Source organism: Camelina sativa, chromosome 2 (assembly GCF_000633955.1).
Source record: "Camelina sativa cultivar DH55 chromosome 2, Cs, whole genome shotgun sequence".
NCBI classification, from domain to species: Eukaryota; Viridiplantae; Streptophyta; class Magnoliopsida; order Brassicales; family Brassicaceae; genus Camelina; species Camelina sativa.
This window is the reverse complement of record NC_025686.1, coordinates 15,944,701-15,963,760: the sequence shown is the minus strand read 5'-3', so window position 1 is coordinate 15,963,760 and position 19,060 is coordinate 15,944,701. Positions and strand designations below refer to the sequence as shown.

The 19,060-nt window shown below is 37.1% G+C and overlaps 4 protein-coding genes across 5 annotated transcripts; 2 read left to right on the top strand and 2 right to left on the bottom strand.

The window, feature by feature from the left end:
• LOC104726251 (probable pectinesterase/pectinesterase inhibitor 60) lies at positions 4,686 to 6,734 on the top strand. Its single transcript, XM_010445071.2, has 2 exons — positions 4,686 to 5,689; positions 5,899 to 6,734. The coding sequence occupies exons 1-2, from the start codon at positions 4,765 to 4,767 to the stop codon at positions 6,594 to 6,596; spliced, it is 1,623 nt and encodes a 540-aa protein (XP_010443373.1). The 5' UTR covers positions 4,686 to 4,764; the 3' UTR covers positions 6,597 to 6,734.
• On the top strand, positions 8,127 to 10,996 carry LOC104726236 (probable pectinesterase/pectinesterase inhibitor 59). Of its 2 annotated transcripts, XM_010445051.2 has the most exons (3): positions 8,129 to 9,283; positions 9,629 to 9,925; positions 10,431 to 10,996. In XM_010445051.2, exons 1-3 carry the CDS (start codon positions 8,374 to 8,376, stop codon positions 10,829 to 10,831), a joined length of 1,608 nt encoding a protein of 535 aa, XP_010443353.1. In that variant the 5' UTR covers positions 8,129 to 8,373; the 3' UTR covers positions 10,832 to 10,996. The 2 variants fall into 2 exon arrangements, with proteins under 2 accessions (XP_010443361.1, XP_010443353.1); XM_010445059.2 differs by lacking the exon at positions 9,629 to 9,925 and having other exon boundaries at positions 8,127 to 9,283; positions 10,134 to 10,996.
• On the bottom strand, positions 11,139 to 15,312 carry LOC104726226 (monocopper oxidase-like protein SKS2). Its single transcript, XM_010445040.2, has 9 exons — positions 14,965 to 15,312; positions 14,473 to 14,582; positions 14,088 to 14,358; positions 13,858 to 13,993; positions 13,299 to 13,665; positions 12,843 to 13,211; positions 12,673 to 12,751; positions 11,609 to 11,808; positions 11,139 to 11,513 (listed from the first exon to the last, which is right to left on the bottom strand). The coding sequence occupies exons 1-9, from the start codon at positions 15,109 to 15,111 to the stop codon at positions 11,408 to 11,410; spliced, it is 1,785 nt and encodes a 594-aa protein (XP_010443342.1). The 5' UTR covers positions 15,112 to 15,312; the 3' UTR covers positions 11,139 to 11,407.
• LOC104726219 (4-substituted benzoates-glutamate ligase GH3.12-like) lies at positions 16,601 to 18,775 on the bottom strand. The gene is made up of 4 exons (XM_010445028.2): positions 18,478 to 18,775; positions 18,272 to 18,373; positions 17,394 to 18,175; positions 16,601 to 17,300 (listed from the first exon to the last, which is right to left on the bottom strand). The coding sequence occupies exons 1-4, from the start codon at positions 18,762 to 18,764 to the stop codon at positions 16,735 to 16,737; spliced, it is 1,737 nt and encodes a 578-aa protein (XP_010443330.1). The 5' UTR covers positions 18,765 to 18,775; the 3' UTR covers positions 16,601 to 16,734.

Below are 19,060 nucleotides of genomic sequence, written 5' to 3'. Positions count from 1 at the left end.
GGCAGCTTGTCATATCCTTGTACTGCTTCCGGTAAAGAATGCAATCGTTCTTGCATGCGTGAATGTTCTCATATCCAAAACCAAATACCTTCAAGAACTTCTTCATCGCATCTGTTGATGTTGGAAGGACATTATCTCCAGGTAGCATGTCGTGAACTATCTTTAGAAGCTGATCGAAGTAGTTTTCTGACATCCCACTCTTAACTTTAATCTGGTACAACCCCATGATAGCAGACACTTTAGTGTACTTAGAACAGCTGGAGTAGAGTGGAGTCTCAGCATCTTTCAACTTTTTCGTAAATTATGAATCTTCTTCATGATGATCTACATTGTCACTCTGATCTGCATTGTCATTCTGGGTCTGTGTATTGTCATCACCATCAAAGAAAGCAGCTCTAAACAACTCATAAGCTTCAAATTCTGAAATTGGATCATCACCTCTTGTTAAATCCCTTATCTCCCCGTGATTACTCCAACATCTACTCTTCTTGTATATCAAGTCCATACCCCTAATAATCAGATGATCTACTATCGTGGCTAATGGTTGATGGCACAGATTCCGGCAGTCAATACATGGACAAAACATATTTGGAGGATCTCCCATTCTCCTTGCTGACCCATAAATAAAATCAGTTGCTCCTTTCTCATACTCGAGACTATTCCTATAAGGTAAAAAATACTTTCAAGTTCAATAAAAAGTCATTAAAAACTCAGTTGTAACTTAAGAAATTATTAGTAATAACAATATAAAACCATACCTTGGAAGCCAAACCCAAGACTTGTCCATGTTACACAGCTCCATGGTCAAACGATTACATACATTTGTGACAAGAGATTCTTATATCAGACAGATTCAAACTCAATTAAACCAACAGAGATACATACTATAGAATATGACAAACTCAGTGAAACAAAAGAGAGATAACTAGGATTTTGTAAAGAAGAAGCTGCGAAATTAGAACCTGCAAAAGGAGAATCGATTATAGTCATAATCTTGTAACCTTAAGAACTGAAACCTTAAAAACTTAAACCAATTGAAACCATAAATTCTTGTAAAGAATAGTCGATTATAGTCACAATCGATTTTAGTCAGACAAAACAAATTGAAACCTTAAGAAATCGAAACATAAACATCTCGAAACCCAAAATCGAAACAGAAACCCTAAATAATTGACAAATTTGTCGAAAAGAAAACCGAATTAGAACATCTCGAAACCCAAAATCGAAACAGAAACCCTAAATAATTGACAAATTTGTCGAAAAGAAAACCGAATTAGAACATCTTGAAACCCAAAATCGATTACCCAACATATATATATCATTCAATCGAAATCTGTACCTTCGATTTTCTGAGAGAGATAAGAGATTTCAGAGAGAGATAAAGAGTGACTGAGAGATAGAGAGTCTAAGAATATGAGATTTTGACAAGAATCGAAGAATTTGAGAGATAATCAACGGAAGAAATTGAAGAACCCTAGTTCGTGAACTTGTGAGAGAGAAGCAAAGGAAAGAAACTGATATGTCGACTAAGGTAAAACAAGAAAGCATAAGAGGGAAAATGAAAATATTGGGCGCTTGTTTTTACTTAGCCTGGAAACAAAAAAATTTTGGTCCGCCTAAACTAATATACAGCGTTTTAAACCTTGTATTGCTATCTAAACATACGCTTCTAAAAACTGTAACTTCTAAAAACATAATATAGCGTTTAAAAATTAACCAAACGCTATCAAATATATGCCGTTATGTTAACTATAGCAGAAATTAAATAAACGCTATCTTCATATGCTATCTTTACTACATTTTCTTGTAGTGTTTGAAATTCAATTTAACTTGTTTTGAAATACTTCCCGCAACATCGCGGGGTCCGAGTCCTAGTATATAAATGGGGGAGCCAGTTTATATAGTACACAAAAAAAGGAACAGATTTAGATTTATTGATGAATGGGGGAGCCAGTTTGGGCGAAATTGAAAATTAGAAATAGAGCTAAGAAAGATAAGTCCATAGAACTAAATTTGATGGCCCATGCATGTTGATCATCGAAAATCAGATTATTTTTCACGTTAGTACATAATATCATTATCATATTATCATGTTCGTGATTACTTTTATTCTGGAAAACTGAGAACAAAAATCGATATCACATTTATGTGAAAATGATAAGCGAATACAGCGGAGAGATAATAATAGATAAAGCACAATTAAGTGCTTATCATCATTACTTTAGAGTCAGTGCTGGAATGCAAAGGAGAGAAGTCAACGACAACTTCTGTGTCCTGTCTCGTACAGATCCAATCCATAACCATAGTTTCCAATTCCATGTGCTTCTTGACATTCACGCAACTTCAACTTATGACTTTTGCTAGTGTATATTTCTATTATAGATGCCGGATACCTGAAAATTATGAAGAAAATACGACAAATATATCGAAATAACGACTGAAAATAAATTCTACACAAAAGTCGAAATGGATATCTCTTTAGTTCTGAATTTGGCCCTATTGTGCAACTGTTGTGACTTATCTAGCGATCCGGTTTGGTCCACGGAAAATGATTTTCTCAAAATTCGAAATGCGAATTTCGCAAAATTAAGGATTTTATAGAAATGTTTTAAGGTTGTGGCTAAGAACAAGACTAAATAGTTCCTCGTCTAGGATACACAAAACGAGCCTTCACATCTCGATGATGAAGCTAATCACGTACGGGTGGAAACTGGCAAGCGGTTGATAAGGCGTAACATGACTTATATTGGACGCGCATATATATACTACTAGTATGTTAGAACCTTTTCGATATATAAAGATATTTTTTCGTGACGAAACAGTTGTTTACAAAAATCTTAGAAAAAAAAAAGATGAAACTTAAAATAAGCAAGAGAGCATGACGGGACATGTACGAGAAAGCTGGTGGTTGCGTGAGAGTGTGTGCATGGACATTCGAGGGATCACATGCATGGGTCATTTTTTCCCCTACGTATTAATTAGATAAGAAGAACATGCCATCTTTCTCGACAAAGTTGAATGTTCATAATAAATCAAAGATTATTTAGTTTTTCAAAATGCATATAGTAGACCGTAGAACTAAAAACAATATTCTGAAATTACTAAATTTACATTGGCAAAACGACAGAAATTTTTAGCAGCATAAGATTAGTTTTAAATAATGTCGCAATCCGATTCAATTCGATCAAGCAAGGTTATATACTTATATAGTTATATGTGATATACGTTACAAAATAATAAAGAAAAATAAAATAAAAAGTTGACACTAAACTAGGGTCTGGGTGATAACATAGAAAAAATGTTAACAGGTTTTGCATTTAATTGTGATTTGAATGTAATAGTTAATTATGTTTGTTGGCGATATTAATAGCACGTGAAGTGAAGGATTTACAGCAGAAGTGCCAGGATCGGAGCCAGAGAAAGAAAATGATATGGCAACTAATTAGTCTAAGTGATAAAAAACAAAAGAAAAAAACTAAGTCTAAGCGTTTGCTTATGACTTTTTACTTTTGGATTCTATATTTTTTTGGACGTTCATAAATCAATGATAAATTCAAGTGACGGTCGATAATTAATCATTGTTGGATATATTTTAATTTTATTTCAAGAATCGAAGATCTTGTACGGCGTTTTTCTAGCTATAATCGCTGCAAATCATTTACTACCGGACCTGTCGGTAATAGAAGTTAGGAAAAGTTTAGTTGTTTAAGAACTAGTTTATTTTAGCCTATATTGCAAGTTTTTGAGTTAAACTAAGAAAAAGTAACAATTAGAAGAAGAAGAAAAAAAAAGAAAAAAAAAAAGTTACCAAATATCTCTAGATCTTCCAATGGAAAAATGCGTCAAGATTATACGAGTTTGAATTACATTTAAATCCATTTATATGCTTCATAAGTAATGACTTTGAATAGTTTTATTGCCACCGTTTAACTCTCTTTGACTCTTTGCACACACGAAAGTTACGCGTTACTAGCTAATCTTTTTTCCTCAGTGAACAAAACTGGTTTTGCTCTTGTTTTTCTACAAATTTAAATAATTAATTGTCAACAATATATACAATATGTCAATATGTCACATATATAAGGGGCATTTAGCATGAGAATATGAACCGTAAATTGTAATGGGAAGAGCCGAAACGTCTTAACTACCTAAAGAATAATTGTTTACAACTTATACTTTTAAGTTTTAACCCATAAACCATGAAAACGAAACTCTAATCTAATCACAAAATCCTAAAACCTAACGGCCTAACTCATATTATTGTATCAAGCACGTACGGTCAAAGTCATCATCCTCATTATGGCCCTCCAAGCAAAACCCATAGGTATTCTAAATCTATTATGTTTCTGTTTATTTTTAGTGTTTTTTTGTGTCATCCAGATATTATAATATACAAGATTTGAACTAAGGACTTTTATCGAAGAAATTTACCATAAAAGTACTTCCTCAAACCCCCCTACTATATATAATTATCTTTATACCAAAACGAAAGTGATCGGATCGTTCACGCAATAAAGCCGACATCACTCATGACCTCATAGTACATGAATTGTTTTGGTTAGAAAACATAATATAAACTTTGTTTGCTTGTTTTCCTTTAATGTTGATATCACCACTATATATAAATATATATATATATATATATAAGTTAGATTGGAATCATGTTCTCACTCTCTACTCTGTACTCTCTTAACATTTTACTAATGTACTACATTCAATTCCACCTTCTCACACCACACCACATCAGTTAGCAAAAGAAGGAACATGATGAATATGGTCAAGCACAAATTCTCTTTTCTATTACTACATTCATTATTACTCTGCCTCCGTCCTCTCACCACCTTAGCCGACGGCAATTCTACCGGCATTGACCCGTGGTGCGACCAAACTCCATACCCTTATCCATGCAAACGCTACTTCATAAAACACAGTGGTTTTCGACAGCCAACACAATTATCCGAGTTCCGAGTACTACTCGTGGAAGCAGCCATGGATCGGGCCGTATCCGCCCGGAACAAATTGGCTAATTCCAGCAATAACTGCACTGACTGCAAGAAACAAGCCGTCTTGTCAGATTGCCTTGACCTCTATGGAGACACTGTCATGCAACTAAACCGCACGCTCCAGGGCGTGTCTTCAAAAACCGGTGTTGGGAAACGGTGCACTGACTTCGACGCTCAAACGTGGCTGAGCACCGCGCTTACAAACACCGAGACTTGCCGACGCGGCTCCTCCGATCTCAACGTCACGGATTTCATAACACCCATCGTTTCAAACACTAAAATCTCCCACCTCATCAGCAACTGCTTAGCCATCAACGGAGCCCTCTTGACCGCCGGAAAAAACGAGAGCACCACCGGTACTGATTCGATGGGTTTTCCAACGTGGGTTTCCGGTAAAGAGAGGAGACTTCTCCAGTTGCAATCGGTGCGTGCCAACATCGTGGTGGCCAAAGATGGATCGGGACATTTCAAGACGATACAAGCGGCTATTGACTTGGCTGGACGGAGAAAGGTGACGTCCGGGAGGTTCGTTATATACGTGAAGAGAGGGATATATCAAGAAAACATAGACGTACGTCTCAATAACGATAACGTAATGTTGATCGGAGATGGAATGAGATACACCATTATCACCGGTGGTCGAAGTTTTAAAGGAGGTTACACCACTTACAGTTCCGCCACTGCCGGTAAATTTTAATTACTTCATTTTATATTATTTTGAAAAAAAAAATATCACTGAATAGTAATTAAATCATTCATTGGGACCTTCATCAATTAGTATCACTAATCTTTTTTTTAAGCATAGAAAGACGTAAATAAACGTTACAATTTAAAATTTGTATTTCACTTTTTTTTTCTGACTATGGAACGAATGCCTAAATTGCGTATGATCTAGGTATCGAGGGACTTCACTTCATAGCAAAAGGCATAGCGTTCCGGAACACGGCAGGGCCGGCAAAGGGACAGGCCGTGGCACTCCGGTCATCCTCGGACCTTTCAATCTTCTATAGATGCTCAATCGAAGGGTACCAAGACACATTGATGGTCCATTCGCAACGCCAGTTTTACCGCGAGTGCTACATCTACGGAACAGTCGATTTCATCTTTGGAAACGCAGCCGTCGTTCTTCAAAACTGTATTATCCTCCCTCGCCGACCACTCAAAGGTCAAGCCAATGTAATAACTGCGCAAGGTCGTTCTGATTTATTTCAGAACACAGGTATCTCTATCCATAACTCAATGATCCTACCGGCTTCTGATCTAAAACCAGTGGTCCGTAGCGTTAAGACATATATGGGACGTCCTTGGATGAAGTACTCGCGCACTGTAGTTCTTCGGACGTATATAGATACTGTTGTGAGTCCCGTAGGGTGGTCTACATGGACTAAAGGTTCGACATATGGTCTCGACACGCTGTTCTACGCGGAATATAAGAATATCGGACCGGCTTCATCCACGAGGTGGCGTGTCCGTTGGAAAGGGTTTCATGTGTTGAGTAAAGCTTCCGATGCATCTGCTTTTACTGTCGGAAAATTCATCGCTGGTACTGCATGGCTGCCACGCACTGGCATACCCTTCACTTCCGGACTCTAAAGGCCGTCTTTGGTTTTTCATGCTTTTGTTTACAATGATGTAATATTTTGTAATTCTAAACATAATTCATTATGAAAATGTATTAATCTTTAGCTTTAAGCATAATGAATTCAGTATAAGACCTTGCGGAAACAAAGATTGAAACGGGTATATTAGAAGCATGTTCTATTTAACTTAAGCAAGATCTTGTTGTATATATGATTGTCTATAATTATGAGTGGTTTATAATAGAAGATTTAAGGACGTTTGCGCGTAATTAATGGACTCGTTTAAACTATGTGTGCGCTTCTGTTTTTTTGTTTTTACAGATTAATTGCGTGAGTAAGTGTGCATGGAACACTCAAGGGATCACATGGGTCATTATATTTTATTCTTTCGAAGTATTTAATTAGAGAACACGAACATGCCATCTTTCTCGACAAGTTGAACGTTCATAGCCATTAAATTATATAATGATTCGAAATGTGTTTTATAGCAATTCTATACTGAAAATACTCAACTTATGTTTTCAATACATAAAAATAAAATAAAAAACATATTTAATCAGATCTGTGATATTTTACGTAAAGAGAATTGTCAACTTATAATGAAAACACTAAAACAACAAAACCTTACCGAAAAAAAAAACACTAAAACAACAAATTAAACGATCCAGTCTTGCTGATGGTTAAAAAATGTTGACAGGTTTTGCATTCAATGTAGATTTGAGTGTGCATGATAGTTAATTATGTTGGTTGACAATATAAGTAGCATGTGAAATGAAGGATTCACATCAGCAGAGAAGAAAAAGGATATAAGCAAGTAAGCTAAGCAACTAAGCTTTTTTTTTTATGACTTTTACATCTTGGATTCTAGACAGATAGGATGTTAATAATCATATTTAATACATAGTTAGGATGTTAATACTCATATTTAATACCTTCAAGTGACGATTTTTAATTGTTGTCGGATTTTAAAAATTTTAGTTTTAGTATTCAAGATCTCGTACGGCGTTCTTCTAGAAAAAGTAGAATTGTTTAAGAATTTCTTGTTGCTTACTGATTTTTCAATAACCTTTTTAGTCAAATTACGAAGACGTAATAATTCTAAAAAAAAAAAAGGTTGTGTGACATCTTTGTAATTGTTTAATTAATCAAACTTTTATCTACTATACTAACAAAATTTTATCAACTATTACAAAAGTTAGGACTTTGAAAACTAGTTATTGTTGCTTTTATAACTAGTACCAGATGTCAAATAATGAGAAAATTCTTACTTTTATCGTTCCTTTTTATCAAGCGTTTTGAAACATCGTGTAAGAAACATAGCAATACATAGAGGGCCATTATAATAGATAAGTAAAAGAGAACTAAACACGTAATTATAAAGCTTTTTGATCATATCATCAGTTGTTCATAACATGCACGATTTTAACTCCAATTTACATCAGGACTTTTTTTTTAACAAGCCAATATTACAAAAAGCAAATTTTTTTGGTTAAAGTGTATGAGTATATCCTGAAAAACCCCTAAAACAATACCTTTATTACTAAAATTAAGTGATAGTATCGTTCACGCAATAAGAAGACAGCAGCCATCGAGCTAGCAAAGGTAGATCTCATTCATAACCTCTCACAATATAAATTTTGTTTGCTTGTTTCGCTTTAAATGTCAATACCACCACAATACATAATTATAGATTTAAGATATAGATTGGAGTCATGTTCCCACTCTCTAGTCTCTAGCCCTTGAATTACATTCAATTCCACCCTCTCTCACAGTACCAAAACCACATCAAGATGATGTTGCTAAAATTCTCTTTTCTATCTCTACATTTACTATTACTATCACTACTCTGCCTCCGTCCTCTCACCACCTTAGCCGACGGCAATTCCACAACCGGTCAAGGTATTGACCGGTGGTGCGGCAAAACTCCATACCCGGATCCATGCAAATGCTACTTCAAGAACCACAATGGTTTTCGACAGCCGACACAACTATCCGAGTTCCGAGTAATGCTGGTGGAAGCAGCCATGGATCGGGCCGTATCAGCTAGGGACGAGTTGACTAATTCCGGTCGGAACTGCACAGATTGCAAGAAACAAGCCGTTTTGACAGACTGCATTGACCTCTATGGAGACACGATCATGCAGCTAAACCGGACGCTGCAAGGCGTTTCTCCAAAAGCCACAGAACGTTGCACCGACTTCGACGCTCAAACATGGCTGAGTACCGCACTTACCAACATAGAGACTTGCCGACGCGGCTCATCCGATTTCAACGTCTCAGATTTCATCACACCCATCGTTTCAAACACCAAAATCTCCAACCTCATCAGTAACTGCTTAGCCGTCAACGGAGCCCTCTTGCCCGCCGTGAACAACGGAACCACCACCGCATATTTTCCGACGTGGGTTTCCGGTAAAGATAGAAGACTTCTGCGAACCGTTCGAGCCAACATCGTGGTGGCCAAAGACGGATCGGGACAGTTCAATACGGTCCAAGCGGCTATTGACGTGGCCGGACGAAGAAGGTCAATGTCAAAGAGGTTCGTTATATACGTGAAAAGAGGGATATATCAAGAAAACATAAACGTACGTCTAAATAATGATAACATAATGTTGGTCGGAGATGGAATGAGATCCACCATTATCACCGGTGGTCGAAGTGTCCAAGGAGGTTACACCACTTACAACTCCGCTACTGCCGGTAAATAATTTAATCATACTCATTAATTTCTAATTAGTAGATTGGATCTAACAAGTTTCTATGTCATTTAATGAAAAAATAAATCGAATATTCCGTAGTACGACTTGAGTTTTCCAATCGATAAGATTCATGGCGGAGACGTCCAAATTAAATCATACATAGGGATCGTAATCAGTTATCAACTTGTCATCATTACATAAAAAGTTAAAATATATCTATATAATAAACAAACGTAACCGTTGTTTTTTTTTTTCCCGCAAAATGTGTAAGCGTTACCATTTAAAAGATTCTATGTCATTTTTTCTCTCATTGTGAAACAGTTGTCTTACATTGCGTGTGATCCAGGTATTGAGGGACTTCACTTCATTGCCAAAGGCATAGCGTTTCAGAATACAGCTGGTCCAGCCAAGGGACAGGCCGTGGCACTTCGGTCATCATCGGACCTCTCAATCTTCTACAAATGCTCGATTGAAGGATACCAAGACACACTGATGGTCCATTCGCAACGCCAGTTTTACCGCGAGTGCTACATCTACGGAACAGTAGATTTCATATTCGGAAATGCAGCTGCCGTTTTCCAAAATTGTCTCATCCTCCCTCGCCGGCCACTCAAAGGTCAAGCCAATGTAATAACCGCACAAGGTCGTGCTGNTTAAATCATACATAGGGATCGTAATCAGTTATCAACTTGTCATCATTACATAAAAAGTTAAAATATATCTATATAATAAACAAACGTAACCGTTGTTTTTTTTTTTCCCGCAAAATGTGTAAGCGTTACCATTTAAAAGATTCTATGTCATTTTTTCTCTCATTGTGAAACAGTTGTCTTACATTGCGTGTGATCCAGGTATTGAGGGACTTCACTTCATTGCCAAAGGCATAGCGTTTCGGAATACAGCTGGTCCAGCCAAGGGACAGGCCGTGGCACTTCGGTCATCATCGGACCTCTCAATCTTCTACAAATGCTCGATTGAAGGATACCAAGACACACTGATGGTCCATTCGCAACGCCAGTTTTACCGCGAGTGCTACATCTACGGAACAGTAGATTTCATATTCGGAAATGCAGCTGCCGTTTTCCAAAATTGTCTCATCCTCCCTCGCCGGCCACTCAAAGGTCAAGCCAATGTAATAACCGCACAAGGTCGTGCTGATCCGTTTCAGAACACAGGGATCTCCATCCATAACTCACAAATCATACCGGCTCCTGATCTAAAACCGGTGATCAGTACCGTTAAGACTTATATGGGCCGGCCTTGGATGAAGTACTCACGCACCGTAGTTCTTCAGACGTATATAGATACTGTTGTGAGTCCGGTCGGGTGGTCTCCGTGGATTGAAGGTTCGGTGTTTGGTCTTGACACTCTGTTCTACGCAGAGTATAAGAATACCGGACCAGCTTCATCCACAAGGTGGCGTGTCCGTTGGAAAGGGTTTCATGTGTTGGGTAGAGCTTCCGATGCATCTGCTTTCACTGTTGGGAAATTCATCGCGGGGGCTGCGTGGCTCCCACGCACGGGAATACCCTTCACTTCTGGACTCTAGAGGCTGACTTTGGTTTATCCGTACTTAAAATTACAATAAATAAATTTTAAACTTTTGAATATAAGTCAGTACGCATATCATGAAACTTAAGTCAGTAGCTATAGATGGAGAACCGAGATTTCAGTTCAAGACACTGCGAAAACGAGTATACAAATCATGTCCTGTTTTATTTTCATTTGACATTCAGGAATGGAACATGACGGATCACAATGAGATTCTCGTCCTGTCCCGTCCCAAAATGTGATCCTAATGATTGTCCCAATCAAAAGTACCATTGCTTATCTCTGATATTAAGGACACGAGAGGATAATGAAAGATATTAATGTAGAAATCCACAAAAGAGAGCTTTAGATACAGTTGCAAACGAGTTGAACAAGGATCATGATTAAAGTCAAAATAACCTATATAACTACGAAGAACAAAGCCTTAGACACAAACGCATCTGAGTACCTAGAAATCAATAAAATGAGAGAAACACAAGGAATTCAACAGTTGGATATATTCTCCATCTACATCCCTAACCAATGGGAGATCAGAATACCAGAAAAGAGTAGATTCGTAAATGATGCAACGGAATCAGCAAAAGGACCAAAACGAGGCAAGAAAAACAATCATCATGCTGAAAATTAGTTTCAACGGTCCATTTGGTATTGATTTTCCAGCAGAGCTGTGATGTTGTTCCCTGCAGGAAATTAACAAAGCAGAGTTACTTAGTTTTTTTTTTCATAATCTGAAGGTTAAACTAGAGAAGGAGAGAGTGAAGTTTCTGATCCTTACTTTTGCAAGTTCTGAAGAGCACCACAGTACAGAACATTTGGAGGCGGATCCATTTCCGTACTTCCGTTCTCCTCGGGGTTTACAATTCGTATGTATGTTTCTTGGCCAAGATACCATCTGTCAAGATTCTCAACTCGGATATTCCAAACTCCGACATTATCGAGGGAAACAAGTACAGCAGTCCATGCCCCTGGATAAACCTGAAGCAAACATTTTTTTTAAAAACTCCAATTAAGTAAACCTGCTGACCAATATTATAATAACTACAGTTGGTGAACAAATACAGATTGCAAATGAGAAACAACCTCAACCGTGCTTCGTGATATTGCATCCCAGTTGTTATATGAACCTTTCCTGTCTTCTGACCATATACCAAAGTCCATCCTGGAATACCAAATTTTGAAAATCCACGTTATAGCAGTAAAACTGATCGAAAATATAATAAATGTACCGAGGAGTGGCATGATTTACTTACCCAACCACGTAAAACGAATATCCGTCCATATGAAAGCTCTGGATTTTGGTGTCATTGTTCTGGAAGATAACTTGTATAAAGCCCTTGTATGTAGCGTTGATGATAGAATTGTCTAGTCGTGGATGCCTATCATCAAGTGGTCTGTCTGGGAAATCTAACTTATAATCTCCTTTCACTTTATGGTGATCTGCAAGCCTCATCGGGGTGCTTGGATTGACAAATGAAATACCATTAAGCGTTGCACGAAGTTTCCCATTGATTACTGTTGGAGGCAAACTCCTCAAGATGTATGTGCTTGTGATATTTATCTGTCCGTAGTGAAATGATCCTTGCGGATTTGGACGAGCTCCAGCTGCAGATACGTTTTGCCTGCAAATGAAAAGAATTAGGATTATATTTACATGGCTACAGGCTGAATTCAAACATTCACTTGCTTGAAGAGTTTTCTGGACATACTTTATGGCTCTTGGTTGGTTCATTGCGGACCAAGGGTGATAANTTTTTAAAAACTCCAATTAAGTAAACCTGCTGACCAATATTATAATAACTACAGTTGGTGAACAAATACAGATTGCAAATGAGAAACAACCTCAACCGTGCTTCGTGATATTGCATCCCAGTTGTTATATGAACCTTTCCTGTCTTCTGACCATATACCAAAGTCCATCCTGGAATACCAAATTTTGAAAATCCACGTTATAGCAGTAAAACTGATCGAAAATATAATAAATGTACCGAGGAGTGGCATGATTTACTTACCCAACCACGTAAAACGAATATCCGTCCATATGAAAGCTCTGGATTTTGGTGTCATTGTTCTGGAAGATAACTTGTATAAAGCCCTTGTATGTAGCGTTGATGATAGAATTGTCTAGTCGTGGATGCCTATCATCAAGTGGTCTGTCTGGGAAATCTAACTTATAATCTCCTTTCACTTTATGGTGATCTGCAAGCCTCATCGGGGTGCTTGGATTGACAAATGAAATACCATTAAGCGTTGCACGAAGTTTCCCATTGATTACTGTTGGAGGCAAACTCCTCAAGATGTATGTGCTTGTGATATTTATCTGTCCGTAGTGAAATGATCCTTGCGGATTTGGACGAGCTCCAGCTGCAGATACGTTTTGCCTGCAAATGAAAAGAATTAGGATTATATTTACATGGCTACAGGCTGAATTCAAACATTCACTTGCTTGAAGAGTTTTCTGGACATACTTTATGGCTCTTGGTTGGTTCATTGCGGACCAAGGGTGATAAACGTCAGTTGCTGGAACTGGCAAAGGACCAGAAGCAGGTCCTTTGGAATTGGAATAATGGAGAATGCCAACACCTGTGACTCTTTGCCACACTGTTTCATTAACAAATCTAGCACTCGCCACAATGTAGTAGTCGCTTGTAGCGTTTTGGTCCATGGTGACCAAGAAAGAGTAAGACTGTCCCACATGAACATCGAAATCTGTGAAGTTCATTTGGGAGGTGTAGCGACCTTCGGTTTCAATCAAAAGCAATTTGTGGTTCTGAATCCTGAAGTTCAAGCTTGTCGAGATACCAACATTGTGAACGCGGATCCTGTATGTTTTCCCTGCAAAATGTAACTCGAATGAAGTAAGAGGAAATAAATCTAAAAGCCAACTTTGATTTGCAATACAATGACAGAACAAAGAGCCGAAACTGGAGATCCAGTACTGCACACAACTCCTCAACCAAAATTCGATTAAGAAGCAAACTGGAACAGAATGGAAGCAAAGTAACAATACAACGCTCAAAATGTTACCTGGATTAACATTAATGGTTTCATGTTCAATTCCATCAGGGACACTGCTATTGTACTTGAAAGGACCCTTCCCATTGATGAGAACTCCATCCGGCATCCCAAGTTCTTTACCAGAGTCAAGTATACTCCTTAATGCCTAAAAGAAAACAGAGTTTCACAGATATAAACACACTGAAACTTATAATCAAAAGGAAAAAAAACACCAACAGACCCCAGTACTACACACTTACAGTATGGTTCTGAGTATACCAATCACCAATAATAAAGATGATTTCTCCATCAGGCTTAGGGAAAGGAATGGGAACAAGGTCACGGTTGTTGACTATGATAGCACCAAAACCCCCGGAAGCTCTCTGAAAGTTAAGTGAAGGAGAGTAGAAATAACTTCCAATCTGATCTTTCAACTGAAAATCATAAGTGTAGTTCCATTTAGGAGGAATTGGACAGTTTGTGCCAAGAACACCGTCTTGCCACGAGTCACGCCGCATCTGAACACCAGGCCTAACCCAAAAAAATTTCAAAGAAAATGTCAGGAAAATCATCACACATAAAGCAGAGGCTCATCCAAATGAAAAAAAAAGTGCCAAAGAGTAATGTTTTAAAAAGGATCATCACCAAGTGAGTAAAAGAGGCTCATCCAAATGATTGATTACGTTAACATCAACATTGTAGTTTGTAGTAGCATTTATCACCGGACCTGGAAATTTCCCATTGACGGCTATAACCTACAAACGAACAATACAATTCCATCAGATAGATCATTTGCAAAACTCCAAATCCCAAATCAACATGTAAAGATAAAAACAGTTCGTCTCCTTTGATGAAACAACAAGGTAAACGTCAAAATCAAATTAGGTGATGAAACGAAGAAGCAGATCATCATCACTCGCTTAAAGAAAAAACCCCAGTAGTAACCAACCAACCACCTCCGACGAACGAACCGTAATGTTTAGATCTCCAGAGCAAACAGGTACGATATGAGTTTTTAGCAAAATCAACTAGATTTAACGCCTAAGATGATCTGATTACATCAACTTAAACCTCAATTTCACATGGAAAAGCCAAAAAAAAAAGAAAAAAAAGAGAGGGTTTAGGACGAAAGGAGACCTGTTGAGGAACACCGAGAGGAGAAGCGGTGATGTACGACAGAGTGAAATCGTAAGAGACGTAAGGATCACCGGCGATGGAGAAGCCAAAGAGAAGAGTCAAGCAGACGAAAACCAAAAACCGCGAGACAAAATCAGTAGCCGCCATTTGTGTAAAAATCTAGGTTTCTTCCGTCGATTATGAGTCTTCGGTTACAGAAACGACATTTACCTGAGAAACAAACAAAAAAAAAATCGAAGACGAAGAAGCAAAAAGGAGGAAGATGAAGAGTGTGTAAAGTATGTATGTGTGGGTTTTTGAAACTGCTCTGACAAAGAGAGAAGAGGTTGAAGAACAAAAATACTACTAATAATTAATGTCACAATGACAATGACAAACCAATAAAAAAAAAAAGAGAGGAATTTTGTTGATGATACTAATCCCTAAACGCGTATTAATTAATTTACGGTTTACTGAATTAACCGGTTTGTAAAACGGTTAAACAAATGTGTGTGAATTAGAAGATACTTACTCGATTACCAAAAGGATCCTTCATTTGATTTTTTTTTTTTTTTACTTTCTAATTTCGATTGATTACCTACCATTAACGATGTGTAAATTGTGATTAGTTGAGGAAACTTCCATAAAAGATTTGATTTTTGTTCGTGTTTTTGTGGTAGAAAATAATTGTGTGCTATGATTGTGTTTTGCGACATTTTGGGTTATAAATGTTTGTAGATTGCACTCACTAATACAAAATTTCAAATCTATAGAGATACTCTTCTTTTTATAAATGTTTGTCGACAAAAATATACGTTTTGGGATTGTGAGAGAGAGGATCCTACCTACGATGCTAAAAGTCACGATACACCCAAACTAAAATATATTCCTGTAGATAGATACATGTATTTTATAGTATGTGTATACATATTCTAATATACTTTGTGTTTTAAATATTATGCAAATTGTTATTAAGGAAAGGAAAAAATTCTAACAACTAATATGTTCCAAAGCATAATTTGATGAAAAATATTTTCATGATTTTAGCGAATTAGCGATGCACAAAAATAGTTTCCTATTAAGTAATGTTGGCCACATCCCACATGCTATTTATTTGCTCTGTAATTTCCAACCAAGACTACTTTTTTTATGGTAGTATATCTAAAAAGGCCTGTAACGTATATATATGGGATTTTAACGATTTTAGAAATTTATTCCTTAATAGAATACTTTCCTTAAGTTATATTACTACTAAAATAACCTGAAATTAATACACATCACATAAATATTTGTCTCAATCTACTAGTAATATTTTACGTCAAATAATTAATTACAACAAAAGGATTTACACAAAATGAGAGAAAATTCATGAAAATCAAGTTTTCAAATTACTCCATTTTGTTTTTGTTTCTTTGTTCTTTCGTTACATTCTTTCGTTACATTTGATCTGATCTTTCTAATTTCTAACGTACCATATTTTCACTACGTCGCCGTTGGGTTGGGCCTACTGGCCTAGTATCGATCATGGGGACAATCTTTGCTAAAAAAAAATTCCCTAAAAGTGACAGAGGAAAAAAGGTGGACTCAGCAACTCTAGTAACTTTGTAAGCAACTGCAAAACCAAATCGTGCATAAAGACACACTTAGAAAAAGTTCAATACAAAAAAAAAAGAAAAGCAAAACATATAAGTCAAGGGTACAATTTTGCCTCGTCCCATAATGTTTGTCCACGAGCTTTTATTTTAATATGCATACAAATGACATAAAGATGATTATGACGAGAGATTCAAATTAAGTCAGGGACTTCTCAGTAAAGAACCGAGCATGAACCCTTTTCTCTAAAATCCCCAAGGCCTCGGAAGATTTGATGCAAATGGGTGTCTTGTACTGAGTCGAAGAAGCGCCTTGGTTGATGAAAAACTCCATGACAGCATCAAAAGATCCTTGTTGCACCACCCTTATCTCGAGAGCTCCAATTGATCCTTCTCTACTCCTATAGTCTCTATAATAACTGTTCAGTGATTCTTCCACCACATAACAACATTCTGCTAAAACCTTGTTATCAAGTTCAGCAATGTCGTCGTTGTTGTTGTATTTGGCTTTGAGTTCCCAGTAAAGAACATAGTGACCTGGACTAGTAGAAATATCCGCATAGCTTGTGAAGTCCATTAGCATCAAATTTGATGATTCAAGAACCATTTTTGCATGCGTCACCCCATTTAAAAGGTCTTCATCTGTTGTTGTCTCCATATTAACACTTAGAGTCAAGTTTCCTCTACGCACAAATCTAAATTGAGGTGCACTATTGTAAAATCCAGTCACCTGTATAATATCACCCATCTTATATCTGTGTAGGCCTAGCAAAAACAAAAAAGAAAAATATCAATCGATTAGAAGAGAATATATATATACACATTTTTCGTAATTAAAGAAAAGGTTTATTAACTCACCGGAATGATTTGTGACCAAAGGCTCGTAATAGCACCCTAACTTGACATCCACAAGATCAACAATTTCGACTTTGTCACCCGCGTCAACAAGTAGGAACTCAAAATATGAAAAGTTGGGCAGAAATGTGTATGACACATCTTCAGGTTTGCAAAGAGGATTCATATTAATCCCAAACATAGTTTCCGAAGATACGTAACTCGACGAAATCAATGGCAACTTGTTAGAGTAAAACTCTACTGTTGGGATGTGTTGAGCCATTTGACCAGTTGCAATGCTTTCAATGAATTTGGTTTTAGGCCAAAGTCTTGGGATTATACCTTCCCATGATTTCTTGGTGCACTCGTTTTCTATGAGATCAGCCAATTCAGGATTAGGCTCTCCAAGGATCTTTGAAACACATTCCCTACAGCTAATATCAGTGATCCACTCGCTAAGATGACCAGAACGGATGTTAGTGCAAATTTCTTTCCAAAACTTCTCAAGAAAAATGATTGCTCGGATCAAAACAGAAACAAAGGCGGCACCAACCTTCACAACCTCATTTCTTTGAACAATGCCACATAGAAGATGACAGTACAAAGTCTGATTGGTGTCTGGACACAATATGACTTCGTCAGGGCTAGTGAATGACCAATTCCAACATGGTGATCGGTTCTTGAAATAATCACTCTTGAAGAAGCTTGTTGTCGCAGCTGCTGATAGCAAACCAGAAGGAGTTGTGTTCTCTGGTGTACAAAAGTTAAACACCATCCCCTTTCCATGCTCAAGACCATCTATATGCCTATGAAACCAAAAGAGAGACTTCCATCATTGATTTACAAATATATAAAAAACTGTCTTATATTTTTTAAAACACCAATTGTGCTATCATTATTACTTGCTTATAACGAGCGAGCGGTAATAATAGATGAATTTGAGGTTTTCCAAGTACTTGTTGTTACGAGGAAACATCTTCCGTTTTACTCCGGACGTTCCGGAACTACATTAAAAAAAAACATTTGAGTCTTGAGTATCAGACATCACTCACATTGATCAAATAATAACCACTGATAATATAAAAGCCAAGAAATATAAATTATGAACCTTAGAAGGAATCCTGTGATGGGTTTGCCAGAAACTATATCAGAGGACTCTCCATTCGCGACACGGTCGATAAAAGGCCTCACATCCTCGTAGGACACCACGGGAACGTTCTTCTTGAAAAGCTCTTTATCAGAGCTCCCATGGAGAAAACGCCGAAGATACTCGGTGTTAGCATTAAAAGTGAGTATCTCCTCCAATACATTGTTTTGTATTTGCTTCACATTGGACGTCAATTCCTCCAATATCTTCTCGTCTGATCCCTCAATGAAATCAGAGCATAAACTCATATTTGGCTGTCTTTTAGTTCACCTGAAGACAAGATTTGAACTCTTGGCTCTTTAAATAGAGATAATGGGGTCATACCATAGACATCGACATATTGCTAATTTATATCCACGAGTTCATGACTATTATTATCTATTAGCTATTTGTTTTTCTTTTCTTTTTGTTTCCAATAGTATAAAATAAAACAATTTACGTCTTTCAAGTTCAACATATAAGTTTTAACAATGGCCATATATGTCTATAATATACGAGACACTCATACGAAGAATACATAGATTATATATACATCACATTCTCA